Below are 18,875 nucleotides of genomic sequence, written 5' to 3' on the forward strand. Positions count from 1 at the left end.
AAAGCATTTGCTTATAAGATGTCATTACATCTAAAACTACGTCAGCTTCTCACCTCTCCAGAGTTTATAAACTTAGGAGTGTTTGGTTATAATCTCAAGGCTTTAATTGCCTATGTAGAATCGGTGTAATTTCAGAGAGCAGGTGACAAGTATGGAATTTCTCTTCCAGTTCCTTTTAGTATCAACAAAAGTTGGCATTAGTAATCCATGCACAGGCAAATTGCAGGCTTTTCGATTTACTGGTCAGTACCACCACTCAGCACATTTTTTGGGGAACATTTGAATTGTTAAAAGTTAACAACCATATCATTATTCTTGTGCCTAATGAAAGAGGTCTCTGGACATCAAAGCCAGGGTTTAATAACTCCCAAAGGTAGAAGAAAGGCCAACCTATATTATTCTAAAATACTCTTTCAGTTTAATAATGTGCTACTGAAATTAATAAACATGCTACTTCCATCCACCACTGGGGACGGAGGTCTGCAAACCTCACTAATTTCCAGAAAAAGAGTTCTGAGAAACCAACTGGGGATACCAATTTTGTTTTGAGATCTGCCTCATTTTGTTTTCTCATAGAATATGGACATTTCTAAAATTTCTTTTTTTTTTTCTTTGGTGGTTGTTTTTTGAGAGAGAGTCTTGCTCTGTCTCCCAGGCTGGAGTGCAATGGCACGATCTTGGCTCACTGCAACCTTCACTTCGTGAGTTCAAGCCATTCTCCTGCCTCAGCCTCCCAAGTAGCTGGGACTACAGGAATGTGCCACTAGGCCCGATTAATTTTTGTATTTTTAGTAGAAACGGGTTTCACCATGTTGGCCAGGCTGGTCTCGGACTCCCAACTTCAGGTGATCTGCCCGCCTTGGCCTCCCAAAGTGCTGGGATTACAGGCATGAGCCACCACACCCGGCCCTGATTCTTTTTTTTTTTTTTTTTTTGAGATGGAGTTTCGCCCTTGTCACCCAGGCTAGAGTGCAGTGGTGCAATCTCGGCTCACTGCAACCTCTGCCTCCCAGGTTCAAGCGATTCTCCTGCCTCAGCCTCCTGAGTAGCTGGGATTACAGCCTCTAAACACTTTTAAAAGAGTCATTTTGGCCAGGCGCGGTGGCTCATTCCTGTAATCCCAGCACTTTGGGAGGCCGAGGCAGGCAGATCACGAGGTCAGGAGTTCGAGACCAGCCTGGCCAACATGGTGAAACCCCGTCTCTACTAAAAATACAAAAATTAGCTGGGTGTGATGTCGGGCACCTGTATCGGGAGGCTGAGGCAGGAGAATCGTTTGAACCCAGGAGGCAGAGGTTGGAGTGACCTGAGATGCGCCACTGCACTCCAGCCTGGGCGACAGGGTGAGACTCCATTTCAAAAAAAAAAAGAGTCATTCAATGACAAGAGAAGAGGCTTTCCATGGCAGCTGTACTGTTGTAGAGTAGCTTTGGGTTGGAGAGAGGGTTTGGGGCCCAGCACCTCACTAGGAGGTCACAAGGCCCAATGGTGACTTTTCCAACCACCACCACACCCCTAGCAGTTCAGTGGAGAACAAAGTAATAGTGATTTCAAATAGGAGTTATTTAGTGGATCAGTATAGATTATCTTCAAGTTTCTGGATGTAAGAGTTTTTAAACAACATTTTTTTGGTTTTCTTGGCGGGGGTAGAAATAACACTTTCTGCCTAGGTACTTATATGTAGCAGAATGACTGTTTTAGGCAATAATTACAAAAGAAGGATGTTATTAAAATAATTACTTTTTTCTTAGTATAAAACAATACATGTTCATTGTAGAAACTTCAGAAAATATAAACTTTAAAAGATGAAACATTACCCATAATTCATCAAAGATGATCACTGTTAGTATGTTGATGTACATGAGGGATTTTTTTTTAATTGCAAAACTTGTTGCAATAACAAGTTAGTCAAAGCACAACTATCAATAGAACTTTAAGTCTGTTGAGTCAATGAGCCAGCACTTAATCCACTGGAGAAATAGGTCATAGAGAATGTTCCAGTAATTCTTGCTATATTCATAAACATTGATTAGTGCTGCAGAGTAAGCAACTCTGCCTAAGTACATTAGCACTTAGCTGACCACAATTTATGATTTATGCTAGATGAATAATTCACTGAAATGGAATCCTTTATTTGGAGTTATTTTTCATGCTTTCCAATTGCTGGAACACATGGCAGAAGTGAGAAAAATAGTAAGCTCTTCTGAGGGAAGGAAAGTTAGTTCAAACTTCATTCTCCTCCCCTAAGTCTAGTACAAATTTGTCATTCTATAAGTATATTATTTTAAAAAATATTTAAAAAAAAAATTAGCCGGGCGTGGTGGCGGGCGCCTGTAGTCCCAGCTACTCAAGAGGTTGAGGCAGGAGAATGGCATGAACCCAGGAGGCGGAGCTTGCAGTGAGCCGAGATCGCGCCACTACACTCCAGCCTGGGAGACAGAGCGAGACTCCGTCTCAAAAACAAAAAACAAAAACCAAAACAAACAAAAAAAGTGTATGAAGTCAGAAGTAGGCTTTGAAAAATGAAATTGTTGGAGATTTTAACTTTACCCGCCCCCACTAGGCAATACGTTTTAATATATAAACTGTTAAGAAATAAGTGAACAAAATCTCACCAAAGGAAATCTGCCTATTTTATTTCCATTAGAAAAATATTATCTATATAAAATTTTGTTCCACCATCTTCTCCTTGACCTCAAATTTAAACACTTTAATTTTACTCAAGTAAAAGCACAATCACATAACTGACATCAAAACTAAATAGTTCACATCATTAGTTTGAATTAAATGTGTTCTTGATTATTTCTCAAGAATAATAACTCTTCTTTCCTACCTGGTATTTCTCTTTTATTTATTGAGTAACTATGTAATGGGCATCTCTTTCCTATATTCAGTAATACAGGTGTACACAGGTGTAATTTAAAACAGTAACTGGATTCCTTCTTTAATCTTCATGTTCAATTCTCCCTATTATATGGTATTTCCATAATAGCTTCAGATATTTTCATCAAACTCACACTGTCATCAATTGTGAAAATTAAAAGGTTAAGATGTTACATCAATTGTAAAAATTAAAATGTTAACAATTCCAGACTACACAGCACTGGGCCCACTTATAATGATGCTGTTGTCAGTGGTCCTTGGACAGCTACTGCTTCAATTTCAATTCGGCTGCCCTGTGAGGAAAATGAAGGAATTTGTTGTAATCATTTTGTACAAATTGCAAACTCTATAATACCTACTAAAAACATGCAACCAACAGCAATATAACATTTTTAACATTAAACTTTTCAAGGAAGGAAAGGAGAAGGAAATATTCACCAAGAACCTATAATAGACCAGGTTTCCATGCTAGGTATATTCATATACTATATTAGCTTATATGATTCTCACAGAAGCCCTATTAGAGAGATATTTTCCCCCCAATTCACAGAATAATATGCTGAAGTGTAGAAAGAGTAATTAAATCATCCCAAGTCACAAGCTAGATAGCAGAGGTTGAACCCTTGTCTTGTGATTCCAAGTTCAGAGCTCTTTCTACTACACCCAGTACCTTAATAGGTTTGATAATGATCATTCCAAGTAACAACTAATAAAAGCAATACAGATGACACTCTTAAAACATAAATTTTCTTTAGTAGAAACTGCAAGTGGAAGTCAGTAAGAGCTGCTTTTTTATAGGCAGGAATATTGTGCTGCTAAGCTTCGAGTTAGAGTAGCAAAATCAAAATGGTGAGAAACATGTGTGCCCCTGGTTTAGAGATTATTTTTCTAGTGGAAGGCTTAGATTTTTAATTGTACAATAGCCAGGTGAAATTTTTACTGCAGAACTCACAAACAAACCTGGCTCAAATTTATAGTCCCCTAAGTAACATTACAACAGTACAGCTGCTATTTTATTTTTTCTCACAATTTTTTTTTTTGAGACGGAGTCTCGCTCTGTCGCCCAGGCTGGAGTGCAGTGCCGCGATCTCGGCTCACTGCAAGCTCTGCCTCCCAGGTTCACGCCATTCTCCTGTCTCAGCCTCCCGAGTAGCTGGGACCACAGGCGCCCGCCACCACGCCCAGCTAATTTTTTTTTGTATTTTTAGTAGAGACGGGGTTTCACCGTGTGAGCCAGGATGGTCTCGATTTCCTGACCTTGTGAGCCACCCGCCTCGGCCTCTGAAAGTGCTGGGATTACAGGTGTGAGCCACCACTCCTGGCCTTTTCTCACAATTTAAGTATTTTGATTTTGATTCTATGCTTATGTGTTGTCTTAAAAGGTTTCTTAATTTTTTTTTCATGCATGTAATATGGGGTATTTCCTTTCAGACTTTAAGTCCCTGGGGAAGCAGGGTCTATTTCTTTTCTTTTTAATTTTTTTTAGAGACAAGGCCTTACTGTTACCCAGGCTGCAGCACAGTGGTTCGTTTATAGCTCACTGCAGCCTTGAACTCCTGGGTTCAAGTGTTCCTCCCACCTCAGCCTCCCAAGTAGCTGGGACTATAGGTTTGCACCACCACCATGCATGGCTAATTTTAGATTTTTTTTTGTAGGGATGGCTGTCTTGCTAGGTTGCCCAGGCTGGTCTAGAACTCCTGGCCTCAAGCGATCCTCCTGTGTTGGCCTCTCAAAGCACTGGGATTACAGGGGTAAGCCACCCTGCCCAGGCTACTTCTTTTAAGTTTCCTTTCACAGTGCTTAGTCTACTTAATAGAAGGAAAACAATGTAGAAATTGAAAACTGTACATTAGTCATTTGAAGTGTACTTACTTTGGGCAAAGCAGCAACTTGGTAAGCAGCTCTAGCAGGAAAATTACTCTTGAAATCTGAATTTAAAAGAATTTCATTTTTTTTAATAGAGAAGAGTTGAAAAAATAAAGATCAAGTGAAAAATTTTATTTTAGTTTTCAGATATTCTATTGTTATTCAATACTCTACAACTAATAATCTGGCAAATGCTTCACATACTAGTCAGTTCTTAGATATAAGAAACATTTTATTTTTATTTTTTTGAAACAGAGTCTCGCTCTGTCGCCCAGGGCTGGAGTGAAGTGGTGTGATCTCGGCTTACTGCAACCTCTGTCTCCCACGTTCAAGAGATTCTCCTGCCTCAGCCTCCCGAGTAGCTGGGATTACAGGCGTGCACCACCACGCCTGGCTCATTTTTGTATTTTTAGTAGAGATGGGGCTTCACCATGTTGGCCAAACTGGTCTCAAACTCCTGATGCCAAGTGATCCACCCACCTCAGCCTCTCAAAGTGCTGGGATTACAGGTGTAAGCCACTGCGCCCGGCCTTAAGCAACATTTTAAAAAAGAGGCTCAGTATTAGATCTGTTTGATAAAATATTTTGCCATATGATTCCTATGATAGTTAATACTTTTTAAAATCTCTTAGCTTTCTGGCAAAAAAAAAAAAAAAAGAAATATATACCCTAACATTTTGATCTTGTTTGATGTGAATGGAGTTTTGTTTTTAAAGTGATATTTATAAACTATTTATCCAAATAGGGAACAAGTGCCCATCTCCAGCAATTTTGGCAAGTACTTCCACTGCCAACTTTGGTCTTTTCTAGTCATTTCTTCAGGAGAGAATAAGTAATGATGCTTTTTCCATGTTATACCTTTGCCTCATCCCACTAGGTGTTGGGGACACCAATTTTCCCTACTATGACATCAATGTTAGTAATAGCTAACATTTACTCAGTGCTTATAACACACCAGCATCTAAGTGCTTTACATGTTGTACTGACTCATTTAATCATTCCAACAACCCTATAAGGTAGGAGTATATTATCTCCATTTTGCATATGAGAAAACCAAGGCATAGAAATATTAAGTAACTAACTAATGAGTCTGAGAGAGCCGGAATAAAGATGGTGGCTGGACCACACAGCAACAGTAAATAAAATCTATGCGTAAAAAACTTTTTAGGAGAGTTTAAAAAGCCTGAGAAGGGTTTAATGAAATTAAGCTTTTGAAAAATGGATATGTAGGGTTTCAGTATATTGTTTTAGGGAATGCAATAGAAATGTCTTAGAACTTTTTCATGGGGGGTATACAACATATTTCCAATCAGATTATTAATTCTTTTAAGATCTATGACCATTTCTTTAGCATCTCCTACCACTCTTAATTCATAATGCACATTCGTTAATGTGACCAGATTTATTTCTTTTTAAAAATGGAAAATAGGAATAAAGCCAAATTACTTACACTGTTTGTAGATTTCATTGACAGTACTGAAGTCATTTATGTCAGCCAGAAGAACAGTTGTTTTCACCACTGGAAGATATAAACATTGTCATTAGGTTTAGTTATTTGGTCTGACCCAAAACATTACTTAGAAAAAGAGTGTATGATTCTGAGACTGTCTTGATTAAAATGGGACTGAAATGGGACCAAAGAAGTGAAGTAGAACAGTTGCTATTTAAAATAACTTTTAAATAGCAACAAAGATACGGCACGGCATCTTACTGGACGCCATATATTTTTCAAAAAGACCAAAGAAATATCAAAAAGAAATGTGAAATAGTATCAAATTGCTCACCGTTAGTGAAGTCACAGCCTGCAGCTTTCAGAATTTCACCCATGTTTTTAAGAGCCTATGAACCAAGCCAAGAAAGGCCTAAGTCACTGATGTTAGAATTAAAGCTTTAATTAAATTCAATTAATCATCTTTTACTAATACCTCCTTAAATAGCTTATGTTGCAGAAGAATCCTCCCTACTTGCTTACGAGTGTGTTTCTTGGCTTTCCTTTAATAGAATGAGTCTTTCTGAAATATGGTGAAAAGGTTGTCTCCTTTTGTGCGTAAAAAGACTAGGTTGAAGTTCCTTCTTCAGTGCTAAAATGTGTTAATTGTTCAGCCAATGTCCACAGAAATAATTTCTGGGGTTCTTCATTTGATATCACTTCAAGGATAAGCATGAGCTAGTAAGCATTAAAACATGTTTTCTTTTAAAGCAATATTTGACTTTAAAGGGTTCTTTTTCCTTTTTCTCAAAAAACAGTATTAGTAAATTATATAACAGTTGGAGATACTGGCTTCTGGAAAAACATTTATCTTTTTTTGGATTCACTCTTCCTTCCCACTTTGCTGGTCACAATGTAATATTTCATTATATTCTCGTGTCTTTTAAAATAATCTTCTAAATAGGTAATACATGGATAAGGCAACAACAACAAAAAACTCAAAAGCTATTAAAAAAGCATATACAGTGTAAAGATATCTCTCACCCCCTCTCCCTCTCCCAAGTTTCCCTCCTCAGAGGTAACCACTATTCCTGATTTATTGTATATCCTTCTAGGTACAGTCAATTGCTTACGTTACATATTTTTAAACACACAAGCACACATGGTAGCATACTGTGCATGTTGTTCTGCATCTTGGTTTTATTACCATGCAACAACTTACCTCAGAGATCTTTCCACATTACTTTAGTTGTATTGATCTAGCATAATTTATTCAACCAGTTCTTTATGAGTGGACATTGAGGTTTTTAAAAACCTTTTAGCTAGGCAGGGTGCAGTGGCTCATGCCTGTAATCTCAGCACTTTGGGAGGCTGAGGTGGGTGGATCATGAGATCAGGAGATTGAGACCATCCTGGCTAACACGGTAAAACCCCATCTCTACTAAAAATACAAAAAATAAGCCAGGTGTGGTGGCACGTGCCTGTAGTCCCAGTTACTCGGGAGGCTGAGGCAAGAGAATTGCTTGAACCCAGAAGACAGAGGTTGCAGTGAGCTGAGATCACGCCACTGCACTCCAGCCTGGGCAACAGAGCAAGGCTGTCTCAAGAAACAAAACAAAACAAAACAAACTTTCAGCATTATATGACTCAGTAAATGCATTAAATTATAGTTGATTGTTTTATTTTATTTTATTTTTTGAGACAGCGTCTTGCTCTGTGTCCCAGGCTGGAGTGCAGTGGCGCAATCTTGGCTTCCTGCAACTTCCACCTCCCAGGTTTAGGCGATTCTCCTGGATCAGCCTCCTGAGTAACTGGGACTACAGGCATGTGCCACCTGACTGGGTTACTTTTTTTTTTGAGATGGTGTCTTGCTCTGTCGCCCAGGCTGGAGTATAGTACGATCTCAGATCACTGCAACCTCTGCCTTCTGGGTTCAAACGATTCTCATGCCTTAGCCTCCTGAGTAGCTGGGACTACAGGCACATGCCACCACACTCAGCTAATTTTTGTATTTTCAGTAGAGGCAGGGTTTCACCATGTTGGCCAGGCTGGTCTCAAACTCCTGACCTCAGGTGATCTGCCCGCCTCGGCCTCCCAGAGTGCTGGGATTACAGGCGTGAGCCATTGTGCCTGGCCTCCCCCCACTAATTTTTGTATTTTTAGTAGAGATGGGGTTTCACCATGTTGTCCAGGCTAGTCTTGAACTCCTGACCTCAAGTGATCTGCCAGCCTCGGCCTCCCAAAGTGCTGGGATTAGAGGCATGAGCCACTGTGCCTGGCCTAAATTATGGTTTAGTTATATTTATTGGATTAAAATTATATTCCCCATTCTTATTTTTAAAAATGTTGACTTTTTACTTCTGTAGTAGTAATTTTTTTTTTTTTTTTGAAGAGGGGCAGATCAGTGGCCCTGACAAGAAAATTTCCCAATCCATGTGGAAGTGGCAACATGTCATCTGACGTCAATGATTCAGGTTTAAGGTCAATTTAGTGTTAAGGAGATGGAATCTCTCTTTCGGTTGTTAGATGATTCACGATCCATCAAATTTCCAACTCTTAGATAAAAAACTATGTTAAATCAAGCAGTAAGTAGTTTAAAAAACATTTATCTGTTAATCTCTATAAAACAAATCAGGCAAGTGGATTCTTAATACTCTTCAACATTAAAAAGGTAGTAGAAAAGGGAACCTCAAATGTGGAAAATGACTTACTTGTTTAGCTTCTTCTGCTACCCCTCCTGACACAAGCTGTCCACTTGAAGGGTCCATGCCTATCTGTCCTGAAATGTAAATGGTCCTGTCGACTAATACAGCTTGACTGCAATAAACAGAAAGCTAGTGTATTTATGTAAGTATAAAACATAAAATTCAATGCTAGAAGACTTTTTTGATAGGACAGAGAAGTATACATTCTAAAAAAAAAAGATACATTGGACTTCATGAAAATTAAAAACTTTTGTTTATCAAAGATATCTTTAAGAAACTGAAAAGGGGCTGGGTGCTGTAATCCTAGTGCTTTGGGAGGGTGAAGCAGGAGGATCGCTTGGGACCACGCGTTTGAGACCAGCATGGGCAACCACTCAGTCTCTACAAAAAACAATAAAAAACAGCCGAGTATGGTGATGGTATGGGACCCGCAGTCCCAGCTACTCAGGAGGCTAGGGTGATTGAATTGCGTAAGCCCAGGAGTTGAAGGCTGCAGTGAGCCATGAGTATTTTTTTTTTTTTTTTTTGAGACGGACTCTCACTCTGTCGCCCAGGCTGGAGTGCAGTGGCGCCATCTCGGCTCACTGCAAGCTCCGCCTCCCAGGTTCACGCCATTCTCCTGCCTCAGCCTCCTGAGTAGCTGGGACTACAGGCACCCGCCACCACGCCTGGCCAATTTTTTGTACTTTTGGTAGAGATGGGGTTTCACCGTGTTAGCTAGGATGGTCTCGATTTCCTGACCTCGTGATCCGCCCACCTCAGCCTCCCAAAGTGCTGGGATTACAGGCGTGAGCCACCACGCCCGGCTGAGCCATGAGTATATCACTGTGCTCCAGCCTCAGTAGCACTGGGTAACAGAGAGACCCAAAATAAAAAAAAGGGGTCAGGGGAAGAAAAGGCAAGTCACAGATTGGGAGAAAAATATTTGCAAAACATATAACTAATAAAGTACCTATATCCAGAATATAAGAAGAACTCTTAAAAGTCAATAATATGAAGACAACCCAATAAAATATAAGCAAAGGATACTTCACAAAAGAAAATATACAAAGAGTTAGAGTACACTAAATTTGCTCAACATTATTAGTCATTAGAGAAATGCAAAGCAAAACCACACACTAAGACATCACTGATAAAGCAAGCATTGGCAATGATGGGGAGCAGCCCTCATACATTGTTGGTAGGAATGCAAAATGGTACTGCCACTTTAGAAAATAGTTTGGCAGTTTATTTAAAAATTTAAACATATACTTAGCATACAACCCAGCAAACTCTTCTTTTAGAGACAATGTCTTGCTCTGTCACCCAGGCTGGAGTGCAGTGGTAGGATGTTGGCTCACTGGAGCCTTGACCTCCCAGGCCCAAGTGATCCTCCCATCTTAGCCTCCTAAGTAGCTGGGACTAAAGGTGTGCACCACCATGCCTTGCTAATTTTTTATTTTATTTTTTATTTGTTTTTATTTTTTGTAGAGATGAGGTCTTGCTTAGGCTGGTCTCAAACTCCTGGACTCAAGTGATCCTCCTGCCTCGGCCTCCCAAAGTGCTGGGATTACAGGCTTGAGCCTCAATTCAGCAATTTCTTTCGTAGGCAACTATCCAAGAGAAATGAAAACACATGTCCAAAGACTTTACGTGAATGTTCAGAACAGCATTATTTATAGCAAAAAAGCAAGACGCACACACATGCACCCACTGATAGATCCAACAAAGGACTATATATTGTCTTATTTCACTTAAATGAAACCTTAGAAAAGACAATAGCAGCAGAAGATGATTAATTGTTGTCTGGGGCCGGGGGTGATCATAAATGGGTACAAGGGAATTTTTTGGGAGTGATGGAAATATTCTAAAATTTGACTATTATAGTGGATGCATGATTCTATACATTTACCAAAACTCATGGAACATTACACTTAATTAAAATGGGTAACTTGTTTTTTTGAGACGGAGTCTCACTCTGTCACCCAGGCTGGAGTGCAGTGGTGCAATCTCGGCTCACTGCAACCTCCGCCTCCCGGGTTCGAACAATTCTTCTGCCTCAGCCTCCCAAGTAGCTGGGATTACAGGCGTGAGCCACCACACTCAGCTAATTTTTGCATTTTTAGTAGAGATGGGGTTTTGCCATGTTGGCCAGGCTGGTCTTGAACTCCTGACCTCAGGTGATCCGCCCGCCTCGGCCTCCCAAAGTGCTGGGATTAGAGTCGTGGGCCACCACACCCGGCCATTAAAATGGGTAACTTTTATAAGTTACTTATACCTCAATATAGCTGTAAAGCAAAAAAATGCAATTTCAAGGGCACTTTTAAAAACATAAGTAGTCATCCTCAGACAAGATTAGTCACTGCTTACTGAAGGATCAATTAAGGATATACTTTTGAGGGTCCACTTCTGATATGGCTTGGCTGTATCCTTGCCCAAACCTCATCTTGAATTGTAACGCCCATAATCCCCACAAGTTGAAAGCAGGACATGGTGGGAGATGACTGGACCATGGGGGCAGTCTCCCCCATGCTGTTCTCGTGATAGTGAGTTCTCACGTGATGTAACAGTTTTAAAAGTGTCTGACAGTTCCTCCTACACATGCACACTCTCTCTTGCTTCCCATCATATACTATGTGCCTCTTCCCCTTCCGCCATTATTGTAAGTTTCTTGAGGCCTCTGCAGCCATGCAGAACAGTGAGTCAATTAAGCCCCTTTTCTTTATAAATACTCGGGTTGTATCTTTATAGCAGTGCGAAAACGAATTAATACAACTTCATTTCTGAAAAGTGCTTACTTCCGTAACTGACTTTTTCTATTATGAGGATGCTAAATTTCAGAAGTAGGATAAAATCACAGGAAAAAGAATACAATACATTGATACCTGAAAAAAAGCCAAACAAGTCTACATTTTATAGGAATCATATTAATTTTGGGATGAAGAAAGTCTGTTTTTTTAAGATGTTGAAGAAAGAAGCCTTAATGTAATTTTAATTTAGAAGTGAAATGTGGCAGGGCATGGTGGCTTATGCCTATAATCCCAGCACTTTGGGAGGCTGAGGCGGGCAGATCACTTGGGGCCAGGAGTTCAAGGCCAGTCTTGCCAACATGGGGAAATCCTGTCTCTACTAAAAAACACAAAAATTAGCCAGTGGTGGTGCATACCTATAATTCCAGCTACTTGGGAGGCTGAGGCTTGAGAATCACTTGAACCTGGGAGGTGGAGGTTGTAGTAAGCCAAGATCACGTTATTGTACTCCAGACTGGGCAACAGAGCAAGACTCTGTGTCAAAAAAAAAAAAAAAAGTGAAATTTGTTTTAAAATTTCTATGCTTATTTATAAATTTAAGATAGTCTCATTTTAATCATCTTCTTTTAGTTCCCTATTCTTCCATTTTCCAACATGCTCCAAACTTTCCTCTTTTATTTCATGAAGTTTTCCCTGGCCTTCTTGACCACATCTTTTTTTTTCCTTTATAATTTATTTTTGAATAGGAGTTCATACGGTTCAAAAATCCAGAAAATATACAAAGAATTGCAGTGAAAAGTCTTTCTTCCATTCTTGTTCCCTGTTTGCTCAGTTCCCAGCCCAGAACCATTGTTCTTCTTTATGTATTCATCCAGTTTCTTTAATGAACAGATAACCAAAACAAATATATATTTTCTCTCTTCTTTTACATAAAATATGGCATATTAAACATTCTTGTACACTTTGTTTTTTTCACTCAACAGAATATCATGAAGATCTTTCCATAAGTATATGTAGAGTGCTTCCTTATTTTTTTTAACAGCTACATATGTTTTACAATATGGATGTACTTTATTTAATTAGTCACCATTGCTTCCAATATTTTGTTATCATAAATAAAACTGCACTAAACACATACACACACACACTTTCCCTAAGTAACTTTTCTTTCCCCTGGATCCCAGGAGTGCTTTGGTTGTATCTTCCTTATACTATGTACAGGATCCTGCCTCGTGTTGTAACTCATCCTGTTATTATCCTGTCTCCCAGGGTATCTTAGACTCTAAACTCCTTGAGGTCGGGGTAATGTCTTATCATGTCTCTGTAGCTGTGTAGGGTGTAGGTGATTCCTTGCATACAGTAGGCACACTATAACTACTTGCTGACGTTTTGCTCTTTAACCACTTACTAGCATAAACAATTTTGGTTGTCAGTGAATCTCTTTTTAGCAGGACTTGTCGACTTATAGCGAATGCTTTGGAGAGAGGTAAGGAGGTATGTTTAAACTTGGTAACATGATTCAGAAAGTCTAGAAAGTCTTCTCAACTATCTGGCTTTCAAACTGGCCCACAAATAGGTAACTACTGAGTTTGTTAATTAGTAATCTTTTCTCAGGTTAAATAATACCATCAGTAAACACTGTTTTTTATTAACTGTCCTGTGTAGAATTAGGCCGTCTGCCCTAGGTCCTGTGCAAAGTGCCTTCAGCTTTCCCCATATCTGAAACACACTTTAAGACCATATGGATTATTATTTATCAGAAACTTCATGATAGTAAAAAGAAACTCTTTTATTTTCAAAATATAAAAAACAAGCACTGGAGCTGAGACCATCTGAGCTATGTGAGTTATCTCTTATAGATCTAAAGAGGTCTGTTCATAAGAATAATTGGCTAGTTGACACTTTCTGAGCATAAGAATCCTACTATCCAAAGACAAGTGGTTGGACTTCAGAAAATTTAAAAGTGTACTGTTCTACTACCAGGTTAAAGGGTAATCACACTTTCAAAAGCATTCTAATAATTCTCACATCATAGTCTATGCCACACGGGCTACTGCTTCAAATTATGAGGATGGTGTGCAAAATGTGCGACGCAAAGCAATGCAATGTTGAAATCTTTCAAGGTTCTGTCTGGAAGTATTCCTGAAATGTGCTGAGCTGATTGGCTAATTAGTGACAACACCCCATCCATCCCAATGCCAGGGACTGAAAGTTCAACACATTTGAATTCTTCCTGGAGAGGACTCAGGATTTTCAAAAAGTGTACTCACTACACACTCCACGCACAAAAACTCTTGTTTCCAAAAGGTTCCTAAAACATGTCCAATTAACTTTATCAGAATATAAGTAGTTAGTTGCAGTCTGTTTTTTTTTCTTAAACATTAAGTATTGAAAATAAGCACTATTTCTAGTCACCTAGTGCACAAGAGGCACAATGTCCTGGAAGTCTCCACACCATGAAGCTGGTTGGTGGCTTTTTTTCCTTGTCATACTGGCACATTCATATGATGATTCCCCTCTTTTTTGCTTTCAGCTTAATAAAGACAGTTGACTCCCACCTACCTTCAAGTCAACCAGGCACATTACTGTTATGCTTTCTTTCTTGAACAAAGTCCACAGAGTATCTCTAAATAGGTCAAGGAAGGGGTATGCTCTTTAGCAGGCTCCAGGACAAAGTGTCTCTAATAATCACTTTGATTTGGTTGTGTCCCTCTTGTTTGGAGGCAAAAGTCTTTTTCTAAATGCTACCACTGTGTGATTGAGAGAAAGACATTAGGGCAGAAGGAGAAAAAAGATCACAAATTTTTACTTATAATATCCCCTAACTATTCTCACTTTCTTTACCTCCAAATTTCTATCAGAATAACTATCAGAATTCTTTTTAAAAGATCTGATCATGTTCCACCCTGCTTAAACACATTTAGCCTGGGCAACGTGGTAAAAGCCCAGCTCCATAAAAAATACAAAAATTATCTGGGCATGGTGGCCTGAGCCTGTAGTCCCAGCTACTTGGGAAGCTGAGGTGGGAGGATGGCTTGAGCCTGGGAGGTTGAGGCGGCAATAAGCAGTGATCCTGGCTCCAGCCTGGGTGACACAGAGAAACACTGTCTCAATATACACACATACAAACACACAACCACAACAACCACAAGAAAAAAAACACATTTGATTGTTTCTCATTATATACAAAATAAAGTTTATATTCTTCCATTTAGTATTGGAAACCATCACAACCTGTACTCTGCTAAAATATTCTTTTTTTTTTTTGAGACAGAGTCTCGCTCTGTAGCCCAGGCTGGAGTGCAGTGGTGCGATCTTGGCTCACTGCAACCTCTGCCTTCCAGTTTCAAGCAATTCACTGCCTCAGCCTCCAGAGTAGCTGGGATTACAGGCATACGCCACTATGCCCGGCTAATTTTGTTTTTTTTTTTTTTTTGTATTTTTAGTAGAGACGGAGTTTCACCATCTTGGCCAGGCTGGTCTTGAACACCTGACCTTGTGATCCACCTGCCTCGGCCTCTCAAAGTTCTGGGATTACAGGTGTGAGCCACTGCGCCTGGCCAAAATCTAATTTTTATTGGTCACTTTTATTTAATTCCCACAATAATCTTATCAAGTGATATTATTTATGCCCATTTAGAAGACAAAGAAGCAAACTAAGAGAGGTTAAGTCACTCTGCAAGATCATATAATTAAAAAGAGGCAAAACAAAAATTCAAATCCAAAGTCCAACTCTTAATCAGTATTTCTCAAAGGAGTCAGTCATACACAGTAAAACATAGTAAGAAAATGATTCCTTTTCCAATTTTTTTTTCTATCTACACCAGGGACAACAAAGTAAATGATTAAGGCTAGGCTCTAGTACCCATGTCCTAAATTCAAATTTTGTTACATCACGTTTTAGTGGTGTAACTTTTGGCAAATTATTTAATTTTGCACACATCAGTTTCTTCATCTGAAAAATGGGGACTATAATATAACCATGCACATAAATCACTTAGAACAGTGCCTGGTGCTGGCCAGCCGTGGTGGCTGACACCTGTAATCCCAGCACTTTGGGAAGCCGTGGTAGGTGGATCGCTTTAGGTCAGGAGTTCAATACCAGCCTGACCAACACAGTGAAACTCTGTCTCTACTAAAAATACAAAAATTAGCCGGGTGTGGTGGCACCTGCCTGTAATCCCAGCTACTCGGGAGGCTGAGACATGAGAATCACTTGAATCTGTGGGGTGGAGGTTGCAGTGAGCCGAGATTGTGCCACTGCACTCTAGCCTGGGCAACAGAGTGAGACTCTGTCTCAAAAAAAAAAAGTGCCCGATGCTGCTGAGTAAGCATGAGTAAATGTTAGCAATGATGACTCTACCCCGTTTGATTATATTAAGGAGAAAAAAAACATCTTTAGAAAACAAATTAAAACATCACTTGAAAGTTTTTAATTAAACTTTTTTTTTTTTAAAATAGATATGGGGTTTCACTATGTTGCCCAAGCTGGTCTTGAACCTTTGACCTCAAGCAATCCTCTTACCTCAGCCTCCCACAGTGCTGGGATTACAGGCGTGAACCACAGTACCCGGCTAAAGAAACATCACTCTTAACAAAGAGAGAGCAGGCCTCAGGTTTTGAGCCAACTGCAATATCTGGCTAAAATTTAATAATACCTTTTTAAAATTGAGTTTATTTTTTACTATTGCTTTGTATTGAATTGTTTTCTATTTAGTGTACTGTTGTAAAGTTTCCTTTTTCAATTAACTTGTTAAATAAAATGAAGTGAGCCATCTCAAAGAAATAGGTTAAGTAAATTATAAGTGATATACAGATTTGGCAAACAAACAAACAAAAAAGATAGAAGTAGCACTTGAATTATGAAAACTTTCTCCCCAAAATCTTTATACCATGCATTCTTCTACCTCCATGCCCTCACTCAAGCCATTCCCTCTACCTGACTTCTACTTCCATGCCCTCACTCAAGCCATTCCCTCTACCTGACTTCTACCTCCATGCCCTTCACTCAATGACTTCCTGTTGAAATCCTTAATAAATTAATTTAAAAATCAAACTTTACAACACTACTATAAATGACAAAACCAACCTTCAAAACCAAAGGACTACCTTTCACAAGGAACCTTCCTAAATCTTCTTTTTCCTCTTCCACCCCAAGTTAAAATCAATTTGTCTTTTTTCTCCTTTACTCCCTATCCCACTTGCCCTCTCACTTCCACTGCATTTTATTTCCAAGTTTTCTATAATAATTCCTGTTCTGCCACATCTCAGTGCCTTTTCTCACAGCAGTAGGTTTAAAGGAGGGAGCTGTTGATGGGGCTCTTTTCAATTGACAGAGGGGAGGACCAAGTATGAAGCTAATGAAAGAAGCTGGTCATAAAAGACCGCATGTTTTATGATTCAATTTATAGGAAATGTCCACAACAAATAAATCCATGAAGATGCAAGTAGATTGTCAGGGGCCGGGGGGAGAGGAGAATGGGGAGTGAATGCTAATGGGGATGGGATTTATTTTTGGGGTGATGAAAATGTTCTGAAGAAAGTGGTGATGGCTGCACAACTCTGTGAGTATGGTCAAAACCACTGAATTGTACATGTTAAAGGGGGTGAATCTTATGGTACGTGAATTATATCTCAATAAACCTGTTACCAAGAAAACAAAAACGACCCCCTCCCCCAAACAAAACACAGGGTCTAAAGGCTTCTAACCAGGGAGAGCTTTCTGGCAGGCTGGGCTCCGCAGCGAGGCAGCCCCAGAACGAGCAAAGTCCCATGGAGTGCAGGTTCCTGGTCCCATCGTGGCTCCCAACTCTCTGTGGGTCTTCGGGCGCGTTGCTCGCTTTCCAGGCTCAATTTCCTCCCGTGTTAGCTGGGGCTCCAACCCGGAGTGGCCCCAACCCCGAATCCCCGAACCCGCACGCCCTGGGTCCGACACTGCTTCCACTAGCCTCGTTACCTGTAGGGTCCAATGGCCCCTGGGGCTTTCGCGGTGCTGATCACCCTTCTGACGAAGGACGACATGGCTAAGCCTTGCCTCTTGCAGCCCCTTCAAGAGAAGAAGCCCCAGCACCGGCCCTGCTAGCTTCTCACGGAACCGACCAATCACAGCAGCGCCTCTGCCCCACAGCTCCCGCTGGGGGCGGGCTCGCGCTGCATTCTGGGAACTGTAGTTTCGGCGACGCTCCAGGCCACGTGGAGGAAGCGCCCGGTCTGGCGCATGCGCTCTCCAGCGCGCTCCCCAGGCGCTTTGGCTCGGTGGGTACTGTAGCGGAGGCTTGTCATTCTGACTCGGGGAGTCTTCAGAGCGTCTGGCAGGTTGGTCGTGAGGGGCTGGTGCCTTCCAGGCTGCGAGTGTCGGGGGGACTGTATGTGGCGGCCCCCCTCCCGGCGCCCGTCTCCCCTCTTCATCTTTTCTCCCTCAGACTCCGCTGACCTCTTTTCCTTGCTGCCTGTGCCCGGGGCCCCTCTTCCTGGTGTCGCATCTCCTTCGGCCCCTACGCTCGAGCCCCCTACGTCAGTCATTTCCCTTCATTGCCCCGCCGGGCGGAGGCCATCCTGGGAATGGGCTTGCATCCCCTCTTCTGCAACCCCAAAGGACTAAGATGGGTCATTCAGGCGACCACGCTGAGATCTGGGCGTTGGTCCTCCCGTGTTCCCCTTCCTGCTCCTCCTGTGTTCCCTTCTCTAGGGTGCTCCTCGGGCTTTACAAGGTCACTGTCTGAACAGAGCCCTAGTGATTGGGATATCATTTCAGAAAGATATTGATCTGGAATGGCCCAGATCCCTTGTGAGTATTCTGCTGTGTCAGAAGGGATGATGGTACTTGGCTAAATATTTCTTACCCTGTTAATATTTGCATTGTAAGTACGCTTCATTTCTTCATTTATGCAGGCACTCACAGATATATGAGTCCCTACTTTGTGTAAGGCACTCTGGTAGATGCTAGGAGGAATGCAACAGTAAAAAAAAAAAAAAAAAAAAAAAAAGGAAAATCTCTGCCTTCCCTGCTTCCTAAAGATAATATAAGAAAATCTGCTTTATTCCCTCTCATTTTGTCCTACATACTGCTAAGGTTTTGGCCTTCCTACTTCCGGCTTAGGAACCTTCTGATCTTTTTCACTGGTTTGGGGCCTGGAATAAAAGACCTTTCAGTCTGGCCTCCCCTTGCCTATTCAAGTTTCATTGTCATCTACTCCCTTTTCCCACTAGAGTCCTCCTGTATTCACACAGTAGATTCCTGAATACTCTTTCTTCCTTATCTGT

At 40.7% G+C, this 18,875-nt stretch overlaps 2 protein-coding genes across 15 annotated transcripts in view; one reads left to right on the plus strand and one right to left on the minus strand.

Annotated features, from left to right (window-relative positions):
- Window positions 1-1,722: 1,722 nt before the first annotated feature.
- On the minus strand, window positions 1,723-17,778 carry RIDA (reactive intermediate imine deaminase A homolog). Of its 3 annotated transcripts, none has more exons than XM_055286866.2 (6): window positions 17,569-17,778; window positions 8,890-8,995; window positions 6,534-6,588; window positions 6,200-6,268; window positions 4,756-4,811; window positions 1,723-3,176 (listed from the first exon to the last, which is right to left on the minus strand). In XM_055286866.2, the coding sequence occupies exons 1-6, from the start codon at window positions 17,631-17,633 to the stop codon at window positions 3,114-3,116; spliced, it is 414 nt and encodes a 137-aa protein (XP_055142841.1). In that variant the 5' UTR covers window positions 17,634-17,778; the 3' UTR covers window positions 1,723-3,113. The 3 variants fall into 3 exon arrangements, with proteins under 3 accessions (XP_055142841.1, XP_063498958.1, XP_063498959.1); XM_063642888.1 differs by having other exon boundaries at window positions 17,322-17,747; XM_063642889.1 differs by lacking the exon at window positions 17,569-17,778 and adding an exon at window positions 14,175-14,339 and having other exon boundaries at window positions 8,890-9,012.
- POP1 (POP1 homolog, ribonuclease P/MRP subunit) overlaps window positions 17,772-18,875 on the plus strand; it is a 42,683-nt gene continuing 41,579 nt past the window's right edge. For 2 of the 12 annotated variants that reach the window (XM_063642869.1, XM_063642872.1), the window contains exon 1: window positions 17,858-17,927. The gene's annotated coding sequence lies outside the window, so the exon portion shown is untranslated. Of the gene's footprint in view, window positions 17,928-18,875 lie in introns of all 12 variants that reach the window. The other 10 variants (XM_063642871.1, XM_063642875.1, XM_055286869.2 and 7 more) reach the window with 9 other exon arrangements.

The sequence above is a fragment of the Symphalangus syndactylus genome, chromosome 7 (genome assembly GCF_028878055.3).
Source record: "Symphalangus syndactylus isolate Jambi chromosome 7, NHGRI_mSymSyn1-v2.1_pri, whole genome shotgun sequence".
Taxonomy (NCBI): Eukaryota; Metazoa; Chordata; class Mammalia; order Primates; family Hylobatidae; genus Symphalangus; species Symphalangus syndactylus.

Excerpts from the sequence above, each read along its gene's own strand:
- RIDA (XM_055286866.2), bottom strand. The coding sequence starts at position 17,633 with ATGTCGTCCTTCGTCAGAAGGGTGATCAGCACCGCGAAAGCCCCAGGG. Across the intron at positions 8,996-17,568 it reads GGGGCCATTGGACCCTACAG|TCAAGCTGTATTAGTCGACA; the intron begins GTAACGAGGCTA and ends TGTTTATTGCAG. Across the intron at positions 6,269-6,533 it reads AGGCTGTGACTTCACTAACG|TGGTGAAAACAACTGTTCTT; the intron begins GTGAGCAATTTG and ends TATATCTTCCAG.